A 25,974-nucleotide genomic window follows, 5' to 3' on the forward strand; every position below is an offset into this window, starting at 1 on the left:
AGAACTCTCGATTTCCAATCGAATGAGCCCCCTTTGAAGTTTTTACGACGATGTCTTCTATGTGAAGTGCCTCTGGGAAAAAAAATAAATGGAGTGTGGAAGGAGGCTAGCTGCTCTCCAATTACTTTTGACTCTTAAAAAGTGAATTAAAACTTCTCAATTTCTAGTCAAATGAGCCCTCTACGAAGTTTATACGAGCATCCCTTCCATAACAACCATATATGTCCCCAGGGCATAATTTACAACGCCTACCCCCGGCCCTGTGGGGCTGTGTCGACACCGGAGTTTTTTTTTTTATCAGAACTTTGAACTATTTTTAACAAAATTTCTATCTCTAAAATTTTTATCTGATGCATTTAGAGGCTGGAGGAGGGGGGCTAGTTGCCCTCTGATCTCTTTTGACTCTTAAAAAATGAACAAGAACTTTCCATTTCCAATCAAATGAGCCCCCTCTGATGTTTATACGAGCCTCGCTTCCATAAGAACTATGTATGCCCGTAGAGCATTATACCTGCCTCCGGGTCCTGGCGGGTTCTGTCGACACAGGAATTTTTCTTATCTGACCTTTGAACTATTTTTAATGAAATGGGTATTATAAAAATTTTATCGGATGGGCTTGGCGAAAACGGGTGTGTTTGGGGGGGGGGCTAGTTGCCCTCGAATATCTTTTGACTTAAAAATTGAACTAGAACTTTCAACGACACTTACAACGTCTGTCTCCCGGGCTCTGGGGGGCGTTTTTTTATCTAATTTTTGAACAATTTCCAAAACACTGGCTAATTCAAAATTTGGAGCGGACCGGTTTTTGAAAAAAGAGCGTGGGGGGCTAGTTTAACTCTCTTAACTCTTAAAAAGTGAACTAGATCTTTCAGTTTCCAATCAAATGAGCCCTCTATGAAGTTTATACGAGCATCCCTTTCATAAGAACCATACATGCCCTTAGGGCATAACTTAAGGCGCCTTCCATTGTGCCCTGGGGGGTTCTATTGACACCAGATTTTTTTATCCGACCTTTGAACTATTTTTAACAAAAATGTCTGCCTCTGGGAAAAAAATAATAAATAAATAATAAAACATTGGAGCCGTATGGCCTTTACTATTGGCAACGCTACAGCGTTGCCTCTGATTATGATTGTTATTAATTTTTTTTCCAGAGGCACTACATATGGAAGAGGTCGTCGTAGAAACTTCAGAGGGGGCTCATTCGAATGGAAATCGAGAATTCTAGTGCCCTTTTTAAGGGTCAAAGGTGATTGGAGGGCAACTAGCCCCCCCCACGCCTCTCGTGCTCCCACACCCATCTAATCAAAACTTTGATGTAGCCATTTTGTTGTGCGTAGTTGATTTCCTTATAGAAAATATGTTTTTGAGGAGGACACTCTCCCACAACCCTCAGGGCAAGGGTTTTAAGTTATGCCTGGGGCCATTTAAGAACGACGTTGGCACAATGTATTATTTTTTTTTCCTTTAGAGCTGGGCACTTCGTATCAAAGAAGTTGTCATAGAAACTTCGAAAAAGGCTCATTCAATTTGAAATTTGAGTGGCTTGTGCCCTTTTTAATAGTCGAAAGTGATTGGAAGGCAACTAACACCCCTTCCTCGCCCACAATTTCCAGAAACACATCCAATCAAAATTTTGAGATAGCCATTTTGTTCAGCGCAGTTGCTTTCCAGATAGAAATGTTTTTGAGGAGGACACTCCCCCACAGCCTTCAGGGCAAGGGTTGTAAGTTATGCCCATGGGGCAAATGAGGTTTTTATAGAAGGCATAGTCGTAAAAACTTCAAAAAAGGTGCATTCGATTCAAAATTCAAAGAGCTAGTGCTCTTTTCAATAGGCGAAAGTGATGGGAGGGCAACTAACCCCCCTCTCACGCCCTCCTTTTCCCCAAACACATCCAATCAAAATTTTGAGATAGCCATTTTATTCAACGTAGGCTTAAGTTCTGGAAATTAGGTCTTTGAGGATGACACCCCCCCCTACAGCCATTAGGGCAAGGGTTGTAAGTTATGCCCTGGGGCCATATACGGTTTTGTATAGACAGCGTTGTCGTAGAAACGTCAGAAAGGGCTCATTCAATTTAAATGGATAGTTCCTTTTTAATAGTCGAAAGTGATTCTAAGGCAACTGACACCACTTCCACGCCTACTATTTCCCCAAACACATCCAATCAAAATTTTGATATAGCCATTTTGTTTAACGTAGTTGAAAGTTCTGGAAATTATATGTTTGAGCAGGACACTCACCGCAATGTGTTCAGGGGAACGGTTATAATTCATGCCCTGGGGGCATATATGGTTCTTATGGAAGGAATGCTCATATAAATTTCACAGAGGGCTTATTTGATTGGGAATTGAAAGTTCTTGTTCACTTTTTAAGCGTCAAAAGATATTGGAGGGTAACCAGCTTCCTCCCTCCCCCAACCTCTTTTTCCCAAATGCATCCAATAAAAATTTTAAGATAGCTATTTTGTTAAAAATAGTTCAAAGATCATGTAACAAAAATTCCGGGGTCGACAAAACCCCCAAGGGCCCGGGGGCAGGCGTTGTAAGTTATGCCCTGGGGGTATAAATGGGTCTTATGGAAGGGATGCTCATATTAACTTCAAAGAGGGCTCATTTGATTATAAATTGAAAGTTCTAGTTCACTTTTTAAGAGTCAAAAGAGATTGGAGGGCAACTAGCCTCCCCCCCACGCCCTTTTTTCGTCAAACCCATCCAATAAGAACTTTGAGGTAGCTGTTTTTTTAAAATATAGTTCAAAGACCATATAACGAAAACTCCGGGGTCAACACAGCCCACCAGGGCCCTAGGGCAGGTGTTGTAAGTTATGCCCTTGGGGAATATATGGTTCTTATTGAAGGAATGCTCGTAAAAACTTCAGAGATGGCTCATTTGATTGGAAATTGAAAGTTCTAGTTCAGTTTTTTAGTCAAAAGAGATTGGAGGGCAACTAGCCACCACCCCATGCCCCTTTTCCCCCTAATGCACCCAATAAGAATTTTAAGATAACCATTAAGTCAAAAATTGCTCAAAAGTCAGATAACAAAAAATCAGGTGTCGTCACAACCTCCCTGGGCCCGGGGGCAGGCGTTGTAAGTTATGCCCTGGAACATATATGGATCGTATGAAAGGGATGCTCGTATAAACTTCAGATAGGGCTTATTTGATTGAAAATGGAAAGTTCGAGCTCAAATTTTAACAGTCAAAAGAGAGCCGAGGGCAGCTACCCCCCCCCCCCACGCCTCCTTTTTTCAAACCCATCTGATGAAAATTTTGGGATAGGCATTTTGTTAAAAATAGTTCAAAGGTCGAATAAGAAAAAACCCGGTGTCAATACAACCCCCCCCCCCGCACGGCCCAGGGGTGGCGTTCTAAGTTATACCCTAAGGGCATGTATGGTTCTTATGAAAGGGAGGCTCGTATAAACTTCATAGAGGGCTCATTTGATTGGAAATTGAAAGTTCTAGTTCACTTTTTAAGAGTCAAAAGAGTTAAGGGCAACTAGTCCCCCCGACACTTTTTTTACCCAACCCCATCTGCTACAAATTTTGAGATAGCCAGTGTTTTTGAAATTGTTCAAAAATTAGATAACAAAAACTCTTCCCAGGGCCCGGGGGATAGGCGTTGTAACTGTTGTCTTGGGGGCGTATATGATTCTTATGAAAGGGATGCTCGTATAAACTTCAGGGGGGGGTTCATTTGATTGGAAATTGAAAGTTCTAGTTGTCTAGATCTAGTTGAAAGTATCTAGGGCAACTAGCTCCCCCCTCCTCCACGCCCTAAATGTATCAGATAAAAATTTAGAGTTAGACATTTTGTTAAAAATAGTTCAAAGCTCTGATAACAAAAACTCCGGTGTCGACACATCCCCCCCAGGGCCCGGGGGTAGGCGTTTTAAGTTATGCCCTGTGGTATATATGGTTGTTATGGAAGGGATGCTCGTATAAACCTCCTAGATCGCTCATTTGATTGGAAATTGAAAGTTGTAATTCACTTTTTAAGAGTCAAAAGTGATTGGAGGGCAGCTAGCCTCCCCCCACACTCTATTTATTTTTTCCCAGAGGCACTTCACATAGAAGGGGTCGTCGTATAAACTTCAGAGGGGGCTCATTCGATTTGAAATGTAGAGTTCTAGTGGCTCTTTTAAGAGCCAAAAGCGATTGGAGGGCAACTGGCCTTCCAAGCCCTTTCCCCCCAAATACATCTGATAAAAAACTTGAGGTAGACATTTTGTAAAAAATAGTTCAAAGATCATGTAAAAAAAACTCCTTTACGTATGACTATTTCTTTAAAAATAGTTCAAAGGTCAGATAAGAAAAACTTCTGTGTTGACACAACCTCCCCCAGGGCCAGGGGAAGACGTTGTAAGTATTTCTCTGGGGACATATATGGTTCTTATGGCAGGTATGCTCGTATAAACTTCGGAGGGCTCATATTATTGGAAACTGACAGTTATCGTTCACTTTTTAAGAGTTAAAAGAGATCGAAGGGCAACAAGCCCCCTCTTCATGTCTTATTTTCTTCAAACTCTTCCGATAGGAACTATGAGAGAGCAATTTTTTCAAAATAGTTCAAAGATCAGATAACGAAAACTCTGGTGTTGACACAACCCACCAGGGCCCGGGGGCAGGCATTGTAAGCTATGTCCTGGGACTGTATGTGGTTCTTATGAAAGGGATGCTCGTGTAAATTTCAGAAAGGGTTCATTTGGATGGAAATTAAAAGTTGTAGTTCATTTTCTCAGAGTGAAAAAAGATCGGAGGGCAACTATCCCCTCCTGCTCTCCACGCCTTTGGGTGTATCGGATGGATAAACCGATAAAAATTTGAGGTGACCATTTTGTTAAAAATAGTTCAACCATCAGATATTAAAACTCCAGGGTCGACACAACCCCCCAGGGCCCAGGAACAGGTGTTGTAAGTTATATTCTGGGGATATATATGGTTCTTATAGAAAGGTACTCGTTTAAACTTCAGAGAGGGCTCATTTAATTGAAAATAGAAAGTTCTAGTTCACTTTTAAAGAGTCAAAAGAGATCGAAGCTTAATTAGTCCCCACACGCCCTTTTTCCCCAAACCCATCCTATAAAAATTTTGAGATAGCAATTTTGTTAAAAATAGTTCAAACATCAGATAATAAAAACTCCAAGGTTGACGTAAACCCATTTTTTTCACTTTGATATAGTTACTTTGATACCAGTTTTGATACTTTGATGAATATTTGATTTTTTATTAAAGTTTGATTTTGAAATAATGAATTCTTAAAAACTTGAACAAAAACAAATAAAAAAAAAATTCCGAAAAATAAGTTTTTCAAAGAGAACTAAAGGCTATTTTAAACTTAAGCTCAGCAGATACAAATACCTTTTAAAATTCAAGCTCAAAACGACTAGAAATTACTATTAGAGAATAAATTAAACCCAAATGGAACAGAAATTAAAAAAACAATCATAGCAAAAACATACAACAAGTAATAATATAAATGAATAAATAGATCTTAAAGCGAGTAATGCTTAGATGGAATATGAAAATCAAACTTTAAACGAAAAAAAAATATTTTCCTATTGAAGCATAAATGAAACTTAAAAGGAACAGAAATTAAATAAACAATCAATGCAAACAAACATACAATAGATATTAATGTAAATATTTGTTTTAGTAAACTTTTTTCCAGAAAGGATTAACACACAAGATATAGGGAAGTGCAACAATGTTGTTAAGACTGGTGTGGCGAAAACATTAAACTTAACTTTCTTGGAAACAATTGAAGTGCTGCGAGGAATTTGAGCCAACAAAAGACTGCGAAGCAAAAGACTGCGAATTAAAATGTCTAATATAAAAATACCTAATACAACAAATGTCTAATATAGATAGTTTTAAAACATATTTTATTTTTTGTAAAGCGCTAATGACTCTGTCCTTTAGAATTCTTAGGGGATGTTAGCCCTGCTCCTGTTTGTGGTTATTTGTGGCTGTTGTTTGACTTGATTATTTATCGTAATTTATGTTAGTTTTTAGTCTCTTTCAGTCATTGATAGTAATCTCTGCTCGCTATGAGTTTGAACTATTATTTGCCATTATTTCTGCTCATAATTGGTTTAATGTAGCTCTATTTTTCTTTGGAAAAAGTTTTTTTTTCGGAATTTTTTTAAAATTCGATTTCTGTTCGTTTGCAGATGACAAGGTTTCTTTTATTGGTTAAAAAGAATATTTGTAAAGTCTTTTTCTCGGCCTTCCTATTTGAATATAAAGATTTTGGCTTGTCGTTTTTATATCTTGGAAAAATTGCAAACATTTTAACAACGGTTTTACTGTAGAATTTTGGAGTGACCGAAAAGGTGAATGCCATTCAAATGAATGAGTTGAAAATCAACTTAAATTTTGGTATTCTGTGTGATTGAAGGTGCCCTGAATCCTATCCTGTTACATCCTAGAATATGGTCGAATATTGATCGATCATTTTATCATAAGACTCTTACTGTATTGTATGTGTTCTAACTGTTTTTTTTTTTTTTAAATAAATGGATCTTGAACTCATTTATAATGAATAAACACAAAATAACACAACGAATAAACACGACAAATTTTTTTCCTTTATTTTGCTTCTGTCAGGGTTCACAGAACCCTTACCAGGCTAAGATTTGTGCGGGCACAAGACAAAATTACGTAATAATAATCGTCAAATGTGCTTGCGCGGAGAAACAAATGTCACTGGAAAAACCAATTTAGGGGTTGGCAACTCTAATAGTATATCACCTATGGCTTTCGCAGTACGTATTACGAATTTTGAAGGGTTTTTAGAACCGAAATGGGCTAGTAACAAATGGCTGATATGTCATTGACCCTCAAAAACTAGTTTGGGGTCTAGAAACTCCAGTAGAGTATCACCAATGGCTGTCGCAGAGCGTATTATGAATTTTGAAGGGTTTTCAGAATCAAAATGGGTTTGCCACAAATGGCTGATATGCCATTGACCTTCAAAAACTAGTTTGGGGACTAGAAACTCCAATAGTATACCACCAATGGCTGTCGCAGTACGTATTACGAATTTTGAAGGGTTTTTAGAACCAAAATGGGTTAGCAACAAATGGCTGACAAATGGCAACAAATTGATTCCTATTGTGCGCTCTGAAGCATTCTGAATTTTTGAGGAGGTACTAAGATCTTTTATTTTTTACATGAGGCGGACTATGGTCAAGTGTCTTGGAGTACGCCTTGGAGAAAAAATTGCCATTAAACCCTCTTCATGGTCATAAACAAGTAAAGAAGAAAAGATTAGTGGCTATGTGTGTCGCCGGAGTGCCTATGGCAATACAACTCACAATTTTTTTCTGTAACTTATACAGTTGTAAAGGTGTTGCTTATTTTTGTATTTGACACATTGTCATATCCAGGTCGATGTGCAAGCACAGGTGAACTGGTGATTATTATTCTTAGTATTGAATAATTATTCTTAATTTAGAAAATGAAAGGAAGATTGAGCTTAAAAGAGGGCAAATGTAAATTAAAGAAAACACAATAAAATTGCATTAGTTTATGTGCGGTTATCTTCGATAATCTCAGCTTTTATGTTTTTCTGTCGTAGTTTTTCCCCTGATTTTCCACGTTATTGTAATTATTTGAGTTATCTTGATTGTGTTTTTATTTTGATTATAAAATATATACGTTAAATAGTACTTTTACATATCAGTTTATAATAAATATAATATATACTGTGTGGTATCAACTTGTAGGAATGGTTATAATTTATTTTTATTAAAAACAGCCAGTATAACTGGCAAGTATTCCTAACTCCGAGCTAATCATTAATATTCATCTCTAAAAACAGTTCCGTGAAGTTATATACAAAGGGTACGTCAGGTCAGATGGTAAGGGAGTTTTTTACACTATGCTTACAATCAGGTGGTTTGATCAAAATAGTAACAAATTTTATTTGTAGTTGTGTTGAGCCTAGTCTGTTACGGCTAGGGGAAGATTTGAAACCTGAAAGATTTTTTTTTGGGGGTGGGGGTGGTTGGTATAAGAGGAGGTCAAATTTTGTGTGCAGGAGAAGGGAGTAAAATATTTATATCTGGTCCGACATGCTCTGTTACGATTCACATAATAATTTTATGATTCAATATTGCTCATATTGTCTTGTTACATTTTTATTATGCTTTTAACATATGAATAATTTGTATTCACTTTGACACTTCAAGGTTGATTGAATCGTATAGAGGAACAATTTGTATATTATATTATTATGTTATATTTATATTATAATCTAAAGATTACAATAGCCTATATTGTAAATATCATAATTTTGTATAATTATTCAATTTTCTTTTTATTCGAATCATTTAATAATCTTATGATTTATTTGCTTCATATTGTTTTATTATATTTTATTATACTTGTAGAATTATGACTTTTTTTTTATTGGCACATAGGCCTACATGCTTCTAGGTTGATTGATGAGTTGAGGGAATGAATATAATCCTGTATGCATGTATTAATAATGACCATAATACGTTTAGTGTATTAAAAGCTTATCTGTAAGACTACGGTTTATTTTTATTGTAATAATAATGAACTTATAATTTTTGACTATTAATTTAGCTTTATAAAATTTTTATCATGGTTGTATTTCTTGTTTTGTCTTTTTCAATAAATTCAGTTCAATTTAAGTTTGATACTTCAACACTCCCAGGTTAATTTATGTGCACATATGAACATCATATATATATTTTCGCATTAATATCTCATCGTATATCCTCAATAAATCTTATTACACTTATTGTAGTGAGTCAGTATGACTCAATACACTAATTGTTATGATCATCAGATTCTTTAGATTAAGCAGCTATCTTATATTATTATATGTATATCATAACATGTTTTGTCAAATGGTTTTATTTTACTTTTATTATTAATATAAAATGACGCCATATAATTCTATTGTATTTTATTATAATCTAGAATTTTTTACTTGTTTTATATTTTCACCATGATACTTCCAGGTTGATTTACGAGTAGAGGCAGAAAACACCAATATTTTCAACCACAATTTCTCGTCCAACGGAAATGTAACATTTGCAAAGCCCCTTTATCCCTTTGTTGCCGAAAAAGTTCTAGTAGAAACATACGAAGAGGGAGATTCGATTGAATCATTTTATTCTGAAGAATGCAGAGCTTCAATGAGAAAACGACTTGCCGATATTGGAGCAAATACTTTATTAAAAATGGTACGTGCCAAAATTAGATAAAAAAATTTTGATTTTATTTTGACTTTTTGAAATTTTGTTTAATAATCCTTTGACTGCTTGAAATAATGCTATGATTAATGTTGCATTCTATTATGAATCATCAATTATTCCTTAAAAATACTTTTGTTGATATCAAAATATTTTCACTGTTATCAAATGTTCAAATCATAGCTTTATTACCAGAATAATTAGTAAATAATCAAACAGTTCGTGGTAACGAGCTGTAAGTAAGGAGCGACCCGGCCCAATAGTAACCGAAATAAAAACGGAGTTTTGATACCAATAGATAAATCAAAAGAATCAGATTTTTATGCTGATTTCCAATATATAAGTTTCAACAAGTTTAATTTTACCCATCAAAAGCTACGCGCCTGAGAAGATTTTCCTTATTTTCGAAAAAAGGGAGAAACAACCCCTAAAAGTCGTATCACTTTAATGAAACTCACACCATCAGATTCAGCGTATCGGAGAACCTTATTTTAGAAGTTTCAAGCTCCATCTGCAAAAATGTGGAATTTTGTATTTTTTGCCAGAAGAAAGATGACGGACGCGTGTTTTTTTTTGTTTCTTTTTTTCCCAGGGGTGATCGTATCGATCCAGTCGTCCTAGAATATCGTGAGAGTGCTCATTCGAACGGAAATTAAAAGTTCTAGTGCCCCTTTTAAGTGAACAAAAAATTGGCCCTCTGCCACGCCCATTTTTCTTCCAAAGTCACCCAATCAAAATTTTGAGATAGTGATTCTGTTCAACATAGTCGGAAATCTAATAAACATGTCATTGAAGATAACTTAGTGCCCCACAGTTGCCGGGGGAAGGGTTGCAAGTTATGAACTTTGCCCCTTGTTTACGTATAGTATTGGTTAATGGGAAATATACAGACGATTTCAGGAGGGATTTTTTTAATGGGAGAGGAAGTTGGAGGAGGGGGTCAAGGGGGAGGATCTTTCCTTGGAGGATGTTTCCTCGGGGGAAGGGACATTACTATGAAGGGGGCACTGTATTTCCCAGCATTATTTAAAAAAACCATCAGAAATTAAATGAAAAGACAAGTTTTTTCAACTGAAAGTAAGGAGCAAAATTAAAACTTAAAACCAACAGAAATTATTACGTGTATGAGGGGGCTCGCCCCATAGTGAATACCTCGCTCTTTGCGCTAATGTTATTTTTAGTACTTTCAAAAGAGCTATCTATTCTAATTAACCAGCCTTTGTGATCCAGGAATTTGTGATTTGAACAAAATTCAAACTTTAGCGTAAAGAGTGAGGTATTGACTAGGGGGCCGAAGACCTTAATATACGCAATAAAAACATACGAATATAGAAGTTCATTAAGTAACATATTCGTAAATTACGTCAGAACAAAATTTTGAGAAAGCCATTGAGCCAAAAAAATGTTTTATTGCAAATTTCGTTTTAATTATTCATGTATGGTGAGCCAAAATCAAAGCTGCATTAATTCAAAAACGTTCAGAAATTAAATTAAAAAAAAAAAAAACAAGTTTTTTTTAACTGAAAGTAAGGAGCGACATTAAAACTTAAAACGAACAGAAATTATTCCGTATATGAGAGGGGCGGTCCCCTCCTCAACGGCTCGCTCTCTACGCTAAAGTTTGACTCTTGTCTCTCAACTTTATTTTTTAAAACAATAAAAAACTTAAGCGTAAAGAGCGAGGCGTTGAGGAGGGGACCGCCCGTTTCATATACGGAATAATTTCTTTTCGTTTTAAGTTTTAATGTCGCTCCTTACTTCCAGTTAAAAAAAACTCGTTTTTTATTTAATATAGAAAAAACATTGCAACACGCGAGTAAGCAAATAGCCACCACGCATCTAATAAAAAGGATGGAAGCATTATTTATCAGTACATTAATTTGGAGAAGTGGGCCTAAGTAACCGGTTTTGCCTGCTTCAAGTAACTTAATAAGCCTTTGCTGGTGGCAGGAAAGAGAAAAAGCCGGTTTAAATAGGGAAAAAATTAGCCTCAATAACCGATTTTGCCTACTTGAAACAACTTAGGAAACTTGTGGCAGGGAAGCGAAATAACCGGGTGAATAACCTCAGTAACCGGTTTTACCTACTTCAAGCAACGTAGGAAACCTTTGTTTATGGCAGGGAAGAGAAATAAACAGTTTAAATAGGGAAGTGAATTATCTCAATAACCGGTTTTGCCTACTTCAAACAACTTAAAAAACCTTTGTCTGTGGGAGGGAAGAGAAATAAATGGATCAAATAAGGAGGTGAATAACCTCAATAATCGGTTCTGCCTACTTCAACCAACTTAGGAAACCTTTGTTGGTGGCAGGGAAGAGAAATAACAGGTTTAAATAGGGAAGAAAATAAACTCAATGTCCGGGTTTGCGTACTTCAAGCATCATAGGGAACCTTTGTTGGTGGTAGGGAAAAGAAATAACCGGTTTAGTTAGGGTTTAGAGTAACCTCAGTAACCAGTTTCGTCTGCTTCATGCAACTTAGGAAACCTTTGTTGGTGGCAGGGAAGAGAAATAACCGGTTTAGTTAGAGTTGAGAATGACCCCAGAAACCGGTTTCTTCTGCTTTAAGTAACTTAGGAAACCTGTGATGGTGGCAGGGAAGAGAAAATGCTCTAAGCTAAAGAAATTTATGCTGCCTGTAGTCTATTATTTATGTATACGTCTGTGGTTAAAATATACTATAATTTGTATTCAAGAAAATTTAGCTACTGAGTGATTTAGTGATTGATTGAAATTAAATTCATTTTTGGGTTAGTTTTATTGGTTAAGTCTTATCTACGGGGGTCAGCGGTGCGACCGTAAGCTCAGCCAGAATCAAACCAGCTCCAAATATGTACCTGGAGAAATCTGTGGAAGGTAAACAGGAAGGGTGAGTGAAAGCTCTGGATAGCTGATCCCGAACTTCTCCCACCCCTCATTGCAATTTCTGGCTGAAATAACAATATGCGGAGATCGCCACCGCTGGTTTTGACTATGAAGTTTCTTGCCGCATGCTTCAGCTTGCTTTTAGTTTTATTGAGGAAAATCTGACGTCTAACGGTACATTTTGGTATTCAAGATTCATATAATAAAATAACCATTCTAGTTGGGGTTAAGCCCACATCTTGTTTACGCTATCTTCTACAACATCGTTAACGTTTGATACGATTAAAAAAAAGGGACTATTGAGCCACTGAAACAATTTGCCCTGCAGCGTACTAACCCAAGCTGGTTCTTTTGTCGTATGCTTATGTTGATTGCAGTGGGGGGGGGGGGGGGCAGGGAATAGGGTTCCTCACTCTAAAGTACGGAGTGCACATGTTGGCATATCTGGTGATACCTGTGTTCTTTAAAGATAGGTTTTCGTAGAGCTGCGAGGGCAGACTCGTTATTGACATGCTCGGCTCCTAGGAGGATTTTAAGGCCTGTTTTTGCACGACTAATTATTCAGAAAATTTAAGATGATTTTGAAGCTTTCTGCGGATGGAGAATGACATATTGCCGAAGGTTGTCTTTTTCGGCCAATCATCTAGGGCCAAACGAAAAGGAGGTCGTCCGCAAATGGGGTAGGAGAAGGTCACAATGAATGATTTTAGGGACTTTGGAACTTTTTGGTAGGGTGTAAAGAGGGAGGCTTTGAATAGATTGGGATGGAGAAGGAGCATGCGTAGCTGTGTTGGCTTCAGGCGGCTCGATGTTGCAGTGAGTTGTTAGTAGTAGTAATAGTTTAGGTAGTCGATTGCATGCACTCTTGGCCCCCAAACTAGACAGGCTTATATTTAGGTTTGTTCTCAGATGAGTAGCCTACTGTCATTAAACCCTTTTTTATTTTTGGTAAAGATTAAAAAGACAAAGAATACGGCATTGGACTCAACATTTCCTATAAGCGGTGCTGATATTCGTTTCATGGCGCTTCAGCCAAGAGGTGCAATGGGAATGGGCGGACCAGCCTTTCTGTGCTTTCGCACACGCTTCCTATTTACCTTCCCTAGGTTTCTCAAAGTGTCCATTTAGAGCTGGGTGAACTCTGGCTGGGCTTACAGAGTCAAGCCTCTGATTCTCATCCCATAACAATTAACCAGCGACAGTAGGAGTAGAACCCCCTGTGCTTACTGGTAAAGAGTTTCAAGTCTAGTGTGCTAAACACGGCTAGAACGGCTTCTAGATCCTGATTGACTGGAAAATGAACCGAAATATTCATTAAACTTTTCTATTGGCAAACTATGCATAACCTTCTTTTTAAAATCTTATTCTGGGAAAGGATTGCTGACACTTTAGCCCTACATGAGGTAACTGGTTACCCTTATATTGATCTGTAGAATCCTTCCCTCCTAGAATCTAAAATTCTGGTTCAAAAATTGCCTATTCTTCTTGTATTGACGACCTTGGGAAATTTCCTGTTCATTGTAAAATAATATATGCCCCTGGTCAGGTTCATTCGTTTTTGTCAGTTATAATTTGATTGATAATGGTCGCATCTACTCCTATAAATTTCTTACACCTGTTAGTAGGAACCCATTATTGAATACTAAACTTACAAGATTACATCCAATCAGAGGGCTACAATACGAACTATAAAAGACCACATCCTCTTTCTAGACCAATCATAGATGTTTCTAAGTCTAATGAATACGAACGGGAGTGACGCAAAAGATATAAGGAATCATGTGGGACTCTAAAGAGATAGAAATTCTATTTTAATAAGACTTCATTTTCTTTAGGCTTAGCGATACAATCAGGAAGTATTTTTATTTCGAAACCTTTGTAATGCATCTTGACTCTTGAATTCGTCTCTTGGATAACTTAGATTTAAGATGTTTCTAAGTGCAACAGATTCAGAGGGGAATGAGTATGGCTTCACTTTGGGGAGAGATGAAGCATACAAGGAGATTAACAGAGATTGAATATAGTACTGAACCTGATTCCTGAGAATTTTAAATGTGACAGTAAACAGTTGCCAAACAAAAGAACCGTAGGAAATTAATCGACATTTTAGGGATTATTTGGGTGAAACAGTTTGAGATATTTTAGAGGATGATTTTGGGTAAAACTCTGTGGTCGCTATAATAGACATGCACACAATATGGGATGTGGACGATATAAAATATTGTTTTTGGCAATGGAGTATACTAAAAAGTTGAAAGTAATAGAGCCATCGGTGTCAAGATGACATTGAGAATTAACATAGTTTTACTTCCCAATTGTGTTCTATATTACACAAGTACCATTTAACCAGTTTTTTCAAAATAAAAAGTGAATCATTTATTTTTTTAACATGATAATTTTATTTCAAATTTTTTTTAGCATGTCTTAGAATGAACCAGTACACAATATGGGATTAGTTAGACGATTATTGATTTGAACATCAAGGACCGTAACCACCAATAACCCTAGCCACCAAGGACCTCAACCTCCAAGGTCCCCTTTCTCCAACCTTCAAGGGGCCCCCTCCCTACAACTTTTTGGGGTCCATCTCCCCCATTTTTTATACTTTTGAAGTTTTATTTAACATAATAATTTTATTTAAACTTTTTTTTACATGTCATAGAATGAACAAGTACACAATATGAGATTTGTGAAACAATTATAGATTCGAACATCAAGGACCGCAACAACCAATGACCCAAGCCACCAATGACCGCAACCTCTAAGGTCTCCTCTCTTCAACCTCCAAGGGGTCCCCTCCCCCAACTTTTTAGCCCCCCCCCCATTTTTATACTTTTTGAAGTTTTTTTTTTTAATGATAATTTTATGTCAACTTTTTTTAAATGTCTTAGAATGAACAAGTACACAATATGGGATTAGTGAGACGAATATTGATCTGAACATCAAAGACTGCAACCATCAATGACCCTAGCCACCAAGGGACCTCAACCTCCAAGGGGCCCCCTCCCTCCAACCTTTTGGGGCCTATCCCCCCATTGTCTTGATACTTTTTTGGAAGTTTTTTGAAACTTTTTTTTAAACATGGTTTTTTCAACTTTTTTACATATCTTAAATTAACATGAAATATGCTTGGGATTGTACCAATCATTCTATACTTGCTCATAAACACGACGCGGCTTTCCCAGTGATACTCTATGCCTGGTTATCGACACTACCTACTTTATTGCATATATTAAATCAGTAATTTTTCTACATTGGAAGGATTGACATCTGCATCATATTTTTGTTTAAAAAGTGAAAATGAAAGATTCGAGGAAAGTGTTTACCCAGGATAAAGTCATTGTTGTCTTGAATGCTGACAAGAAGAAGTATTTAAACTAAGAAACAAGTACAAGTGGTAGCACTATTGGAAATGTATGTGTGCGTGGTCATGACAATGTGAGTTTAGATTTCTTTGGAGTACCCAAGAATTTCCATTGTTCAGATGGTGGATATGCAAGAGTATCATTACAAGAGATGATAGTGCTCAAAGAGAATGCCGACATAAAAATAATAGTTGATGAAGAGGGACATATTCTTGCTCATGGTTCTAGTAACACATTACCTACTGATATATCTTATTCCCCTCGTTCTGATATTAGTATTCAAATGAATGCAAAAGAGAAAAGAAAATCCAACTGCTGCACTAATATTATAAATCATATCATGGCTACCTGCCAGAACTGTTACCTGTGTAAACACAATGTGAGAATAGACAGTGAAATTGCTAGCAAAATAAAAAGGGCATTGGTATACAATATCATCAATGATTATAAAGATAAATTGATGGAAAATAAGCACAAGTGAACGCTATTACTACTATTGACCATATAGTTAACGAAACCAATAGTACCAAAGATGAAATGTACATTGAGCCAGTAGGTGGCACCCCATTAAAAATTGTGGATGACTCAAAATGGACGAAGGATTATTCTACTGGTTATGAACTAAGAGAAAAGAATAACTATAGTTTCAAGAAAGAACATGATAAATTATTTAATGGAAAAGATTCAAAATGTCTAAAGTTTTTCAATGATGTTAATAATGTATAATAATGTCTTAAACATATTTTTATATTAATATTCTACATGTCATTATTTCATTTAAAATATATTGTACATTACTTTGATACATGATCTTTATTTTTAGGGTATGTTAGAACGTCAAACGTTCAGAAGATCTATTATAAAGGTCAGAGATGTAAGAAAAGGAATTTTCAAATATAAAGATAACTACTAGAAGGCTCATAGTGCATATAATAGAAAATGAGATACTTCAACAGAACTTTTACCAAAGTCTGAGAGAGATGAATTGAATTTTTCCTCAAAAATCTCCACAGACAAGAAAAAACCCGTCCTAACACACCGCAGAGAGAATTTTAGTTTTCAGAAACAGGAACATCCACGCTTTAAATACATCTGTTTCCATTAATAATATTTGATTTTTTAATAAAGTTGGGTTTGTTTTCAGAAATAAGAACATCCGCGTTTGAAATACATCTGATTTTAATAATAATTTTAAAAATAAAGTTTCGGTTTCAGTTTTCGGAAATAGGAACATCCGCGTTTAAAATATATCCGGTTTTACTCATAATATTTGATTTTCTAATAATGTAATTTCATTGTCGAAATCAACGATAAACCTGTTTTACAAGTTGAAGTACTCATCTTTTTCGCTCCCAACATTACTTTACGACTTTTTGCATACCCCAACACCAAGAAATACTTTTCAAAAGGCTTTATTTTATTATTTCAGAACAAGTTCTTTTCTTAATATTCCTCCTAAACCCATTTTACTAGTTGAGTGCTCATTTTTTTTACACCCATCATTACTTTACAAATTTTTGTATACCCCAACACCAAGAAAATACTTTTCGAGAGGCTTTATTATATTATTTCAGAACAAGTTCTTTTCGTAATATTCCTCCTAGACCTGTTTTACAAGTTGAAGTACTAATCTGTTTTTCACTCCCAACATTACTTTACGACTTTTTGCATACCCCAACACCAAGAAACACTTTTCAAAAGGCTTTATAATATTATTTCAAAACAAGTTCTTTTCTTAATATTCCTCCTAAACATTTTTTACAAGTTGAAGTACTCATCTTTTTTGTTACTCCCAAAATTACGACTTTTTGTATACCCGAACACCAAGCAATACTTTTCAAAAGACTTTTTTATATTATTTTAGAACAAGTTCCTTTCTTAATATTCCCCCTAAACCTGTTTTACAAGTTAAAGTACTCATCTTTTTCACTCCCAGCAATACTTTACGACTTTCTGCATATCCCAACACCAAAAAATACCTTTTAAAAGGCTTTATTATATCATTTCAGAACAAGTTATTTTCTTAATATTCCTCCTAAACCTGTTTTACAAGTTGAAGTACCACTCTTTTTTCACTCCCAACATTACGACTTTTTGCATACCCCAACACCAAGCAATACTTTTCAAAATGCTTTATTATATTATTTCAGAACAAATTATCTCTTAATATTCCTCCTAAACCTGTTTTACCAGTTGAAGTACTAATCTTTTGCACTCCCAACATTACTTTATGACTTTTCGCATACCCCAACACCAAGCAATACTTTTCAAAATGCATTATGTCAGAACAACTTTTTTTCTTAATATTCCACCTATACCTGTTTTACATATTAAAGTACTCATCTTTTTTACTACCAACAATACTTTATGACTTTTTGCATACCCCACCACCAACAAATACATTTCAAAAGGCTTTAGTATATCATTTTAGAACAAGTTCTTTCTTAATATTCCTCCTAAACCTGTTTTACAAGTTTAAGTTCTTAATATTCTTAATATTTAAGAATATTCTCCTATACCTGTTTTACAAGTTAAAGTACTCGCCTTTTTTCACTCTCAACATTGCTTTACAACTTTTTGTATACCCAACACCAAGAAATACTTTTCAAAAGGCTTTATTAAAAAATTTCAGATCAATTTCTCTTCTTAATATCCCTCCTAAACATGTTTTATAAGTTGAAGTACTTATCTTTTTTCACTCCCAACACCAAGCAATACTTTTCAAAAGGCTTAATTATTTTATTTCAGAACAAGTTCTTTTCTTAATATTCCTCCTAAACCCATTTTACAAGTTGAAGTACTTATCTTTTTCACTCCCAACAATAATTTACAACTTTTTGCATATCCCAACACCAAGCAGTACTTTTCAAAAGGCTTAATTATATCATTTCAGAACAAGTTCTCTAAATATTCTCCCTAAACCCGTTTTACAAGTTTAAGTACTCACCTTTTTTACACCCAAACATTACATTACGACTTCTTGCATACCCCAACACCAAGCAATGCTTTTCAAGAGGGAGATTATTCAACCTTTAAGGGTAATTTAGAGTAGGTTACGTTGTACATTTTAGCATATTTTTTTAATAAAGTTGGGTTTTATTCATTTTTAAGGTTAATTTAGACTAGGTTACGTGCGCGCAAGTAATTTGATTACGTGATTTGATTACTTATTTTTTTAATAATTTTGGGTTTTGTTCATTTTTAAGATTAATTTGGACTAGGGTACGTGCGCGCACATAAATTGAAAAAAGATTAGTACTACAACTTTTAAATTAGGTTTAGGAGGAATATTAAGAAAAGAACTTGTTCTGAAATAAAGTTGTAAAGCCTTTTGAAAAGTATAGCTTTGTGATGGAGTATTCAAAAAGTCGTAAAGTAATATTGGGAGTGAAAAAATATGGGTACTTTAATGGAAAAGGATGGGTACTTCAACTTTTAAAACAGGTTTGGGAGGAATATTAAGAAAAAACTTGTTCGGAAATAATATAATAAAGCCTTTTAAAAAGTATTGCTGGATGTTGGGGTATGCAAAAAGTTGTAAAGTATTATTGCGAGTGAAAAAGATGAGTACTTCAACTTGTAAAATGGGGTTTGGAGGAATATTAAGAAAAGAACTTGGTTTGAAATAAAAATGATACAGCCTTTTGAAAAGTATTGCTTGGTGTTGGGAGTGAAAAAAGATGAGTACTTCAACTTATGAAACATGTTCAGGAGGAATATTAAGAAAAGAACTTGTTCTGATATAGCATAATAAAGCCTTTTGAAAAGTGTTGCTTGGTGTTGGGGCATGCAAAAAGTCGTAAAGTAATGCTGAGAGTGAAAAGAATGAGTACTTCAACTTGTAAAATGGGTTTAGGAGGAATATTAAGAAAAGAAGTTGTTCTGAAATAATATAATAAAGCAGTTTGAAAAGTTTTACTTGGTATTGGGGTAGGTAAAAAGTCGTAAAGTAATGTTGGGAGTGAGAAAAGATTAGTAATTCATCTTGTAGAAGAGGTTTAGGTGGAATATTAAAAAAAGAACTTGTTCTGAAATAATATAAACAAGTATTTTTTAAAAGTATTGCTTGGTGTTGGGATATGCAAAAAGTCGTCAAGTAATATTGGGAGTGAAAAAAATTAGTAATTCAACTTTTAAAATAGGTTTAGGATGAATATTAAGAAAATAACTTGTTCTGAAATAATATTATAAAGCCTTTTGAAGAGTATTGCTTGGGGTTTGGGTATGTAAAAAGTCATAAAGTAATATTGGGAGTGAAAAAGATGAGTACTTTAACTTGTAAAACAGGTTTAGGCGGAATATTAAGAAAAGAACGTGTTCTGAAATGATAGAATAAAGTATTTTGAAATGTATTTTTTGCTGTTGGGGTATGCAAAAAGTCGTAAAGTATTGTTGGGAGTGAAAAAGATGAGTACTTTAACTTGTAATACAGGTTTAGGAGGAATATTAAGAAAAGAAGTTGTTTTGAACTAATATAATAAAGCATTTTGAAAAGTATTGTTTGGCATTGGGGTAGGAAAAAGTCGTAATGTTGGGAGTGAATAAAGATTAGTACTCTAACTTGTAAAATTGATTTAGGTGGAATATTAAGAAAAGAACTTGTTCTGAAAAGATAGAATAAAGCCTTTTGAAAAGTATTGCTTGGTGTTAGGGTATGCATAAAGTCGTGAAGTATTGTTGGGAGTGAAAAATGGGTACTTCAGCTTATAAAATAAGTTTAAGAGGAATCTTAAGAAGAGAACTTGATCTGAAATAATATAATAAAGTATTTTGAAAAGTATTGCTTGGTGTTTGGTATGCAAAAAGTCGTAAAGTAATGTTGAGTATGAGAAAGACGAGTACTTTAACCTGTAAAACAGTTTTAGGAGGAATATTCAAAAAAGAACTTGTTCTGAAAACATGTAATAAAACCTTTTGAAAAGTATCGCTTGGTGCTGGGGTATGCAAAAAGTCTTATTTATTGTTGGTAGTGAAAAAAAAATGATTAATTCATTTTATAAAATAGGTTTAGGAGGAATATTAAGCAGAGAACTGGATCTGAAACGAATTAATAAAGGCTTTTGAAATGGATTTTTTGGTGTTGGGGTATGCAAAAAGTTGTAAAGAATTTTTGGGAGTGAAAAAGATGAGTACTTTAACTTGTAGAACAGGTTTAGGAGGAATATTAAGAAAATTAGTTATTCTGAAATACTAGTATAAAGCCTTTTGAAAAGTATTGCTTGGTGTTGAGGTATGCAAAAAGTAGTAAAGTAATGTTGAGAGTGAAAAAAATTAGTATTTGAACTTGTAAAACAGGTTTAAGTGGAATATTATGAAAAGAACTTGTTCTGAAATAATATAATAAAGTATTTTGAAAAGTGTTGCTTTGTGTTGGAGTATGCAAAAAAGTCGTAAAGTAATGCTGGGAGGAAAGAAAATTCGTACTTCAACTTGTAAAACATGATTAGGAGTTATATTAAGAAACGAATTTTGTTTTGAAATAATATTATAAAGCCTTTTGAAGAGTATATCTTGGTGTCGGGGTATTCAAAGGTCGTAAAGTATTTTGGGAGTGGAAAAGGATGAGTACTTCCACTTATAAAACAGGTTTAGGAGTAATATTAAGAAAAGAACTTGTTCTGAAATAACAGGAGCGGATCCAAGATTTTTTTTCGGGAGGGGGGGGGGTTACTAATTTTTGACTTTTTGGGGGGTCTTACTAATTTTTGACTCAGTTTTGACTAATTTTACTGATTTTTACCTAGGTTTTACTAATTTTCGACTTATTTTCGACTCGGTCAAAAATTTCGGGGGGGGGGGGGGAAGGTTCAAATCGGGTAACTCCCCCACCCCCCTATATACGGCCTTGTGAAATAATATAATAAAGCCCTTTGAAAAGTATTTGCTTGGTGTTTGGGTGTGCAAAAAGTCATCAAGTAATGCTGGGAGTAAAAAAGACGAGTACTTCAACTTGTAAAATGGGTTTAGGAGGAATATTGAGAAAAGAACTTGTTCTTAAATAGTATAATAAAGCCTTTTTGAAAGTATTGCTTGATGTTTTGGTATGCAAAAAGTCGTAAAGTAATGTTGGGAGTGAAAAAGATGAGTACTTCAACTTATGAAATGGGTTTAAGAGGAATATAAAGGAAAGAACTTGTTCTGAAATAATATAATAAAGCCTTTTGAAATGTATTTCTTGGTGTTGGGTTATGCAAAAAAGTCGTGAAGTAATGTTGGGAATGAAAAAAGATGAGTACTTCAACTTGTAAAATGGGTTTAGGAGGAATATTACGAAAAGAACTTGTTCTGAAATAATATAATAAAGCCTTTTGAAAAGTATTGCATGCTGTTGGGGTATGCAAAAAGTCGTAAATTAATGTTGGGAGTGAAAAAAGATGAGTACTTCAACTTATAAAATGAGTTTAGGAGGAATATTAAGAAGAGAACTTGATATGAAAACATATAATAAAGCCTTTTGAAAAGTATTGCTTGGTAATGGGGTATGGAGTGAAAAAAGATGGGTACTTTAACTTGTCAAATAGATTTAGGGGGGATATTAAGAAAAGAACTTGTTCTGAAATGATATAATAAAGCCTTTTGAAATGTATTTTTTTGTGTTGGGGTATGCAAAAAGTCATAAATTATTGTTGGGAGTGAAAAAGACGAGTACTTTAACTTGTAATGTTTAGGAGGAATATTAACAAAGGAACTTGTTCTGAAATAATATAATACAGTTTTTGAAAAGGATTGCTTGGTGTTGGGGCATGAAAAAAGTCGTAAAGTAAAATTGGGAGTGAAAAAAAAAGATTAGTACTTCAACATGTTAAACAGGTTTAGGAGAAATATTAAGAAAAGAACTTGATCTGAAACAATATTATAAAGTGTTTCGAAAAGTATTTCTTGGTGTTGGGTTATGCAAAAAGTCGTAAAGTAATGTTGGGAGTGAAAAACGATGAGTACTTCAACTTGTAAAACAGGCCTAGGAGGAATATTACAAAAAGAACTTGTTCTGAAATAATATAATAAAGCCTTTTGAAAAGTATTTGCTTGGTGTTGGGGTATACAAAAAGTTGTAAAGTAATGTTGGGTTTGAAAAAAATATGAGAACTTCAACTTGTATAATGGGTTTAGGAGGAATATTAAGAAAAGAACTTGTTTTGAAATAATAAAATGAAGCCTTTTGAAATATATTTTGGTGTTGGGGTATGCAAAAAAGTTGTAAAGTAATGTTGGGAGTGAAAAAGATGAGTACCTCAACTTGTAAAACAGGTTTTTTGTTGATTTCGACAATGAAATTACTGTATTAAAAAATTAAATATTATTAATAAAACCTATATATTTTAAACGCGGATGTTCCTATTTCCGATAAGTAAAACCGAAACTTTATTAAAAAAATATTGCTAAAACCAGATGTATTTCAAACTTGGATGTTCTTATTTCTGGAAACTAAAACCCAACTTTATTAAAAAATCAAATATTATTAATAGAAACAGATGTATATAAAACGTGGATGTTCCTGATTCTGAAAACAAAAATTCTCTCTGCTGTGTGTCAGGACGGGTGTTTGCTTCTCAGTGGAGATTTTTGAGAAAAAATTCAGCTCATCTCTCTTAGACTTTGGTAAAAGTTCTGTTAAAGTATCTCATTTTCTAATTTATCCACTATGAGCCTGCTAGTAGTTTCTTTATCTCTGAAAATTCCTTTACTTACATCTCTGTCCTTTTTAATAGATATTCTGAACGTTTGCTGTTCTAGCATACCCTAAAAATAAAGATCATGTAACAAAGTAATGTGTAATATTTTTGTAATGAAATAATGACATGTAGAATATTAATATAAAAATATGTTTAAGACATTATTATACATTAATAACATCATTGAACAAATTTGGACATTTTGAATCTGTTCCATAAAATAATTTACCATGTTCTCACTTGATACTATAGTTATTCTGTTCTTTTAGTTCATAACCAGTAGAATAATTATTCATCCATTTTGAGTCATCCACAATTTTTATTCGGGTGTCACCTGCTGAATCAATCTGCATTTAATCTTTGGTACTATTGGTTTCGTTGACTATATGATCAATAGTAGTAATAGAGTTCACTTGTGCTTCATTTTCCATCAATTTATCTTTATAATCATTGATGATATTGTTTACCAATGCCCTTTTTATTTTGCTAGCGATTTCACTGTCTTTTCTCACATTATGTTTACACAGGTAACTTTTCTGGCAGGTAGCTATGATATGATTTAATACATTAGTGCAACAGTTGACTTTTCTTTTCCCTTTTGCATTCATTCGAATGCTAATACCAGAACGCACTCATTTGACATTCATTTGAACATTCATTTGACATTCACCAAAACCCCTTAGTATTCATTTGAATAGGGGAATAAGATGTATCTGTAGGTAATGTGCTACTAGAACCATGAGCAAGAAGATATCCCTCTTCATCAACTATTATTTTTATGTCGGCATTCTCTTTGAGCACTATTTTACGCACTTTGAGAATAGTTTTTGCTCTCCAGGAGTAAATTTTCTCTCTAAAGTCCACCACTTACTGATGAAAAAAGGTTTACGGAGACTTATAAGTGGTTCCTGTAGATATTGTAAATATCTGATGTATTTACCCGGCCTGGTTTAAAAAATAAACAATTTATCGACGTTTTGTGTCCTTTTTGAGTGCGTGCGACTGGCCAGTGTGTCTTCTAATATGATTATGAATACTAGTAATGTTTTTTGTCACTGACCCCTTAGTTTTTTTTATCGTGATTTCGGTTAATTTGTATTTTTTTTAATTGTTGTTTGATTTCGTAATGATGTTGTTATTTTTTCTTTTATATTTTCCATTACTCGCAGTGTCATTTATAATGTTCATATGTGGGTCATAAATAAATTATTATTATTATTATAATATCATCTCTGGTAACGATACTCTTGTACATCCACTATTTGTACAATTGGGTACTCTTGGGTAAAACTCTTGGGTACTCCAAAGAAATCTGAACTCTCACTTTCATGGCAAGGCACGCACACATTTCCAATAGTGTTACCACTTGTGCTTGTTTCCTAGTTCAAATACTTCTCCTTGTCAGCATTCAAGACAACAATGACTTTATCATATGCACACACTTTCCTCGAATCATTCATTTTCATTTTTTAAACAAAAATACGATGCAGACGTCAATCCTTCCAATGTAGAAAAATTAGTGATTTAATATATGCAATAAAGTAGGTAGTGTCGATAACCGGGCATAGAGTATCACTGGGAAAGCCGTGTCGTGTTTATGAGCAAACATAGAGAATGATTCGTACAGTTGCAAGCATATTTCATGTTATTTTAAGATGTGTAAAAAAAGTTGAAAAAACCATGTTTAAAAAAATAATAAAAAAAGTAAACAAAAACTTTAAAAAAGTATTTAAGAAATGGGGGGATGGACCCCAAAAAGTTGGAGGGAGGGGGCCTCTTGGAGGTTGAGGTCCTTGGTGGCTAGGGTCATTGATGGTTGAGGTCCTTGATGTTCGTATCCATAATCGTCTCACTAATCCCATACTGTGTACTTATTCATTCTAAGACATGTAAAAAGAAGTTGAAATTAAAATATCATGTTAAGAAAATAAACTTAAAAAAGTATAAAAATCGTCTCACTAATCCCATATTGTGTACTTGTTCATTCTATGACCTGTAAAAAAAAAAGTTGAAATAAAATTATCTAAAAAAAAACTTAAAAAGTATAAAAATGGGGGGATGGGCCCCAAGAAGTTGAGGGGAGGGGGTCCCTTGGAGGTTGAATAAAGGGGACCTTGGAAGTTGAGGTCCTTGGTGACTAGGGTCATTGGTGGTTGTGGTCCTTGATGTTCAAATCCATAATCGTCTCACTAATCCTATATTGTGTACTTGTCCATTGTAAGAAATGTTTAAAAAAGTTTAAATAAAAATTTCATGTTTAAAAAAAAAGATGATTAACTTTTTATATTGGCAACACTGCTTAAATGGTACTTGTCTACTATACAGAACACAATCGGGAAGTAAAGCTAGATTAATTCTCATTGTCATCTTGATACCAATGGCTCTATTACTTTCGACTATTTAGCATACTCCAATTGCCAAAAACAATATTTTTTATCGTCCACATCCCATATTGTGTACTTGTCTATTATAGCGACCACAGAGTTTCACCCCGAATCATCCTCTAAAATGTCCCAAACTGTTTGGCCCAAATAATCCCTAAAATTTCGATTAATTTGTTTCGCCCAAATAATCCCCTAAAATTTCGATTAATTTCTAACGGTTCCTATGTTTGGCAACTGTACACTGTCACATTTAAAATTCTCAGGAATCTGGTTAAGTAATATATTCAATCTCTATTAGTCTCCTTGTATGCTTCTTCACTCCCCCAAGTGAAGCCATACTCATTTCCCTCTGATTCTGTTGCACTTAGAAACATCTTAAATTTAGGTTATCCAAGATATGTATTCAAGAGTCAAGATGCGTTATAAAGGCTTCGAAATAACAATAATTCCTGAA

The 25,974-nt window shown here is 34.5% G+C and overlaps 1 protein-coding gene across 3 annotated transcripts in view; it reads left to right on the forward strand.

Annotated features, from left to right (window-relative positions):
* Window positions 1-25,974, forward strand: part of waw (Translation factor waclaw) — a 554,624-nt gene that overhangs the window by 44,757 nt on the left and 483,893 nt on the right. Inside the window, exon 6 of one of the 3 annotated variants that reach the window (XM_089089340.1) lies at window positions 9,001-9,225. The exons of the other annotated variants lie outside the window; for them this stretch is intronic. Within the exon in view, the coding sequence (XP_088945466.1) occupies window positions 9,001-9,225 (225 nt within the window). The remainder of the gene's footprint in view (window positions 1-9,000; window positions 9,226-25,974) is intronic. 3 annotated transcript variants of the gene reach the window in all.

The sequence above is a fragment of the Artemia sp. Qi Xiang Cuo genome, chromosome 5 (assembly GCF_049724085.1).
Source record: "Artemia sp. Qi Xiang Cuo chromosome 5, ASM4972408v1, whole genome shotgun sequence".
In the NCBI taxonomy this organism is placed as follows: domain Eukaryota; kingdom Metazoa; phylum Arthropoda; class Branchiopoda; order Anostraca; family Artemiidae; genus Artemia; species Artemia sp. Qi Xiang Cuo.